Genomic DNA, 5,353 nt, shown 5'->3' on the forward strand with positions numbered 1-5,353 from the left:
CAAAAAAAAAAAAAAAAAAAAAAAGAACAACCAACAAAACACCAAAAACCGCAACCGATTTACCAAGCAGGCAGTGTTCCTGATATTAGTGGGCAAATAAAGAGCTCTGTTTACTATTTTTGGATTGAAAGACACTGAGCATGCAAATCCCTGGTTTTATATTAAGTTGGCAGCATCATTATTTTGGCAATGGTTTATTTTCTTCCTGATTTCTATTGTTTCCTTAACAGATTTCTTGCAGTGTTCCAAAGCTTTTTGGAATAATGACCCACCATCGTATCTCAGACATGCTGATGAAGCATCTACAGCTCCTCATCAGACTTCTCACCCAAAGCCACAAACGCCAGAGGCGTTCAGTGGGCAGCCCGCAGCCTACTCACTTTGCAGCCTCAGAAAGGTCTATAGAACCTCTCCTCCCTGGGTAGGCACCATCCCCTTCTTCCGGCCTCTCCCACTAAACCCTTTCCTCAGCAGGGATGACAGGCAACTGTGAGGACTGACTTGACTATATTTTGAAGGGTATGCAGGACTTTTCTTCCACCATCACAGTCCCTGGGCCGGTGCCTTCACCCAGAGCTCGCCCCTGGTACCCACGGCAACGCAGGGCCCGGCAACACACTTCAAAGAATTTTCTTGAGGGGGAATTCAAAACCCGGCTTGTACAAACGCATCAATCGGAGGGTGGCAAACGGCCCCGTGAGGAGCAACGCCCCCGCGGGCATGCGGGGCAAGTGCAGGTCCCATGCCCTGGGGCTGCAGACAAAGAGCGGTCCGAGGCGCCCGCCGGCGCACGGGTGCGCGGTGACACCCGCCGGGGAGGAGCCAGCCACGGGCTGCCCCGGGGCGGGGGGGGCAGAGGGGGGGACTTATAAGAGTCGCGTCCCGCCACGGGAGCTGGGGCGTGTGTTTGGTCCCGCTGCGAGCAGAGGCGTTCGGAGAGGAGCAGCGGCCACAACAACAGCTCGGGAGCCCGGAACCGTTAGATGGCTCAGAGCATGGACAACGGCCTCGACAGCCTGGATGTAAGTGCCGGGAGCCGAGGCGGCAGGCGGGACCGCGGCTGCTCGACGCCGCTGCTCCGCGGGAGCGGCAGCCCCCGCGCCCCGCCGCTGCCCTGCCGCACATGTGCGCGCTGTTTGCAAACAAAGGTGCCCTCGGCAGGGACCGCGGGCGTCGGCGGGCGGGGATCGCCCCGCGGAGAGCGGGTAGCGGGGGGGCGCGGAGCCGGACACCGCCTCTCGCCTTCCAGCCCGCGTACGGGGCGGGGGTCCGTGGGGTGCAAACGGCCAGGGCTCGGCCCTGAACTCGTGCCGCTGCTGCAGCGCTTCGGAGCTTGCTACAGCCGCAGCGGCTGCTGGACCCCTGCTTCTTTGCTCGGGCTTCGCTGCTTGGCCGTCAGCTGAAATGACATGCGGCGCCCCTGTACGCTGAAACACTCCGCTAGAAGGGTTAGAGACGCGGGAACGGTAAGGGAGGGGGAAAACCAGCGGTGGAGTTTGGAGTCATCTTGACTCCAGGGAATGGCATCCCTCTGCCCGGTCCCGTCCTGAACGCGGGCACTGTGGAGCCGCGAGCGGCGGCAGCGCCCGGCCGGCCCCTCCGGCCGAAACATCCATCTCCCCATCTTTTGAGGGGAGCTGTTCTGCCACGGGGCTTTGAAAGTAGTTGGGAGCAAACCGGAGATCTCTGGCAAGTCTCAACTTTAATCCACGGTGATGCCCGCTCGGAGCTGGTGCCCCCGCATGTGCGGGTCCTCGGGCTGCATCCTGCACGGAGGTCAGGAGTTCTCGGCACACGTGGAAACTACAGTCTGTAAACCAGAGGAACTGCACAGAGCCAGGTGGCTCTCTCCCGCCTGCACTGCTTTTTAGCGCGGTGGCCAAAACCGTTGGTGGTTTCCTGATGTGCTTTCATGCCTTCACCAGAATTTCGCTTCCTTTTTCCACTGCCGTACTTACTTAAGCCCGCTCCGCCCCTGCCCCGCGCCGCAAAGGGCGGGCAACGAGCCCACCGGGATGGCCCTCCGTGGGGTTTTGAGCTCCCCTGCCTAGGGTCACCTCTTTTCTTTACGGGCTTTGGGGACTTTTTTTCCTGTCTCTGTGTGAGAAGCCGTCAGTTGCTTCTCAGCAGGGAATTCTTGCTGTTATTTATCCTTTATGACATCAGCCGAGGGTACCTTCTCCATTTTTTCTTGATCCCATCACCTTAATGAGAAGGGGCTGTGGAGCAGCAGCATTTATTTCTCACTGATGTTTTTTATAGCTCTCTCTTGTAAGAGTTAAAACATCCTGGGTAATATTCTGTGCAGACTAACCTCTTGCATCTGGCACTTCTGGGCTTTTCCATTTGTAGTATGAGTTTGATTAGAGTACTGAACTGTGCAGAAACAACAATATTTCTGAGAGCAGCCATTACCTCTCTTTTCCATATCATCTCCTGTCCATAGGTACAAGGCCTTGCTCCTTGGAGAAAGACAAAGGAAGTTTTTTAACTTCGTATTATTTGCTGTATATTTTAAATATATATGTGTGTGTATATACAAACCATGGTTTTCCATTTGGTTTTCAAAAAGTTTGCCTAATCATGATGATAGAGACTTCTCAGGCAACTCTAAACATACTGTCACATAGAGTATGCTTTTGCAAATGAGCTAACGTCTAATTTTTATTTCCTTATATTTTAGCTGTCCTCCGGGTTAATAATTGAGTTTTCTGATAATGGCACGGATGAGGTTGGTTCAGGTGACTATGGAGACTACGGAGAACCATGCTTTCAGCATGAAAATGCCGATTTCAACCGGATCTTCTTGCCAACAATCTATTCCATCATCTTCCTAACAGGAATAATCGGCAATGGATTGGTTATTGTTGTTATGGGCTACCAGAAGAAACAGAGAAGCATGACTGATAAATATAGGCTGCACCTCTCTGTGGCTGACCTCCTTTTCGTCATCACCTTGCCGTTCTGGTCTGTGGATGCAGCCATCAGCTGGTACTTTGGGAATGTTCTGTGTAAGGCGGTTCATGTCATTTACACAGTCAATCTCTATAGCAGTGTCTTAATTTTGGCTTTTATAAGTTTAGATCGTTACCTGGCAATAGTCCATGCTACCAACAGCCAACGACCACGAAAGCTGTTGGCTGAGAAGGTGGTGTATGTGGGTGTATGGCTACCAGCTGTGCTCTTGACAGTGCCTGATATAATTTTTGCCAGTACTAGTGAAGTAGAAGGAAAATACCTGTGTGATCGCATGTACCCTCATGAAAACTGGCTGATTTCTTTCAGATTTCAGCATATCTTGGTAGGACTTGTCTTGCCTGGTCTAATAATCCTGACTTGCTACTGTATTATAATATCTAAGCTGTCACATTCGAAAGGCCACCAGAAGCGCAAAGCCTTGAAGACAACTGTTATCCTCATCCTCGCCTTCTTTGCCTGCTGGCTGCCATATTATATTGGCATCAGCATTGACACATTCATCTTGCTAGGAGTCATCAGACACCGTTGCAGCTTGGAGACAATAGTGCATAAATGGATCTCCATTACCGAAGCTCTGGCATTCTTCCACTGTTGCCTGAATCCAATTCTGTACGCCTTCCTGGGTGCCAAGTTCAAAACATCAGCACAAAATGCCTTGACATCAGTGAGCAGAGGATCAAGCCTCAAGATCCTTTCAAAAAGCAAACGTGGGGGACATTCTTCTGTTTCTACAGAGTCCGAGTCTTCAAGCTTCCATTCCAGCTAACGCTGCTCCTTGCCATCAAAATAGACACTTTAAAGTTGCGCAAGACTTCAGAAAAATAAGACTGACCATAATGTACAGATTTATTTACAGTTGGGATTTTATTTTGTTTCTTTTAGTCTCTGTGAAGTTTGATTGACTTATTTATATATAAAAAACCGTTCATATTGATGACAAACTGTCTAGGCAGGTCCTGCGGACAAGTGGTTAGTTCACGAAAGTTTTAGTGCTTGTTTGTATGTATAGATCCGTGAACTAAACACTTCTGGATTGTAGCAAAGTGAGTGTTAAAAGTTTAGAAAATATTTCTCTGTTGTTTATATGTAAATGTTTTCAGTGTTGCTGTTAAATTCTTAAAAAGTTGCCTGGATATTTTTACCTTACTACAAGATGTTTGGTTTACAATAGCTTAACTCTGCTGTAGAAATGGCACTTATAACCAAAGCCTTTTCTGTTATATGCTAGGGTTTGTTTCCCCCATTCTCAGTAATTGATGGTTTGCAAAACTTTCTGTTCAAGGTAAATAAAAGTATATGACAAAAAGTTCTTGAGTGGTATTTGTATTTCTAGTTAAATGTTCTCAGTGCTTTTATTTACAATTCTCAATGCACGCTAAATTCTTGGAAAATTGATGGCTTTTGTATGAAAACCAGGAAAATTAGTTTCATGACATATGGATTATTCAGCTGACACCTGTGAGTTCTAAGTAATTTGTTTTTTCACCAGAATACATTTGATCTAGTTAACTTTAGAGTTACTTAAACTATCATTTTAAACAAAAACGTTTTGAGGGCAAAACATTAAATGAAAACCAGTCTATCTAAGCAATTGCTAGAATTTACAGCCTTTTAGGAATCTTACCAAAAATTACTTCCTGTGACCAACTTTTATGCCATGAATATAAAGTCAATCCTATATTTCTTCTGCTTTTCACTGTGCTTCCAAATGTTTCACATGTTAATAGCAATCAAAAGTACTTGAATCAAAGCCATTCTGATATTTGATGTTGTATTTGGACTAGAAATTAGGTTATTGGTGTGTCTCCTCTGGGAAAGATAGTTCTTTCCCCTATAGAGCCTTCCCTATCCTGTCTACATCCAGATTTTGTTAGGATAATGTAATCTTAACATTCTTTTTGAAAATCCGGGATGTGTACAAGTTCTCACCGGGTTTTTTTGTTTCTTTTTCTTTTTTCTAAACCAGGAATCAGCCAGACTAGAATTTCCAGTTGTTGAAATCTTAAGTTAGTCCTATGCTGCTAGTAGAGTGCATTCAAAAGTAATGAATACCCAAGAGGACAGAGCCATGGAGAATACTCGTATGCTCCTATATCAAAAAAACAAACCAAAACACAAAAAGCCCCAAACAACTGTTACTGATTTAGAAATAACAGTTTGGAAGGCAAAAACAAAAAAAACCCCCAAACTACTAGTCACACAGAACTGGAATAAGCAACATGGGTATTGCAATGATATTACCCAGAAAGAATGTGCTAGGAGTACAGCAGCCTAGTGATTTTGAAGCATGTACTACTGTACTAAACTGCGTATTAAATTGGGATGGTTTATTTTAGATCTTTTCATAAATATAAGACCTTTTGGTTTTCAACCT

The 5,353-nt window shown here is 46.6% G+C and overlaps 1 protein-coding gene across 1 annotated transcript; it reads left to right on the top strand.

Annotated features, from left to right (window-relative positions):
• Positions 1–875: 875 nt before the first annotated feature.
• Positions 876–4,293, top strand: CXCR4 (C-X-C motif chemokine receptor 4). Its single transcript, XM_065671293.1, has 2 exons — positions 876–1,022; positions 2,684–4,293. Exons 1-2 carry the CDS (start codon positions 984–986, stop codon positions 3,743–3,745), a joined length of 1,101 nt encoding a protein of 366 aa, XP_065527365.1. The 5' UTR covers positions 876–983; the 3' UTR covers positions 3,746–4,293.
• Positions 4,294–5,353: the final 1,060 nt, after the last annotated feature.

Source organism: Lathamus discolor, chromosome 3, assembly GCF_037157495.1.
Source record: "Lathamus discolor isolate bLatDis1 chromosome 3, bLatDis1.hap1, whole genome shotgun sequence".
Taxonomy (NCBI): domain Eukaryota; kingdom Metazoa; phylum Chordata; class Aves; order Psittaciformes; family Psittacidae; genus Lathamus; species Lathamus discolor.

Coding starts and splice junctions, on each gene's coding strand:
- CXCR4 (XM_065671293.1), top strand. CDS start 984: ATGGCTCAGAGCATGGACAACGGCCTCGACAGCCTGGAT. Junction 1,023..2,683: donor ACGGCCTCGACAGCCTGGAT/GTAAGTGCCGGG, acceptor CTTATATTTTAG/CTGTCCTCCGGGTTAATAAT.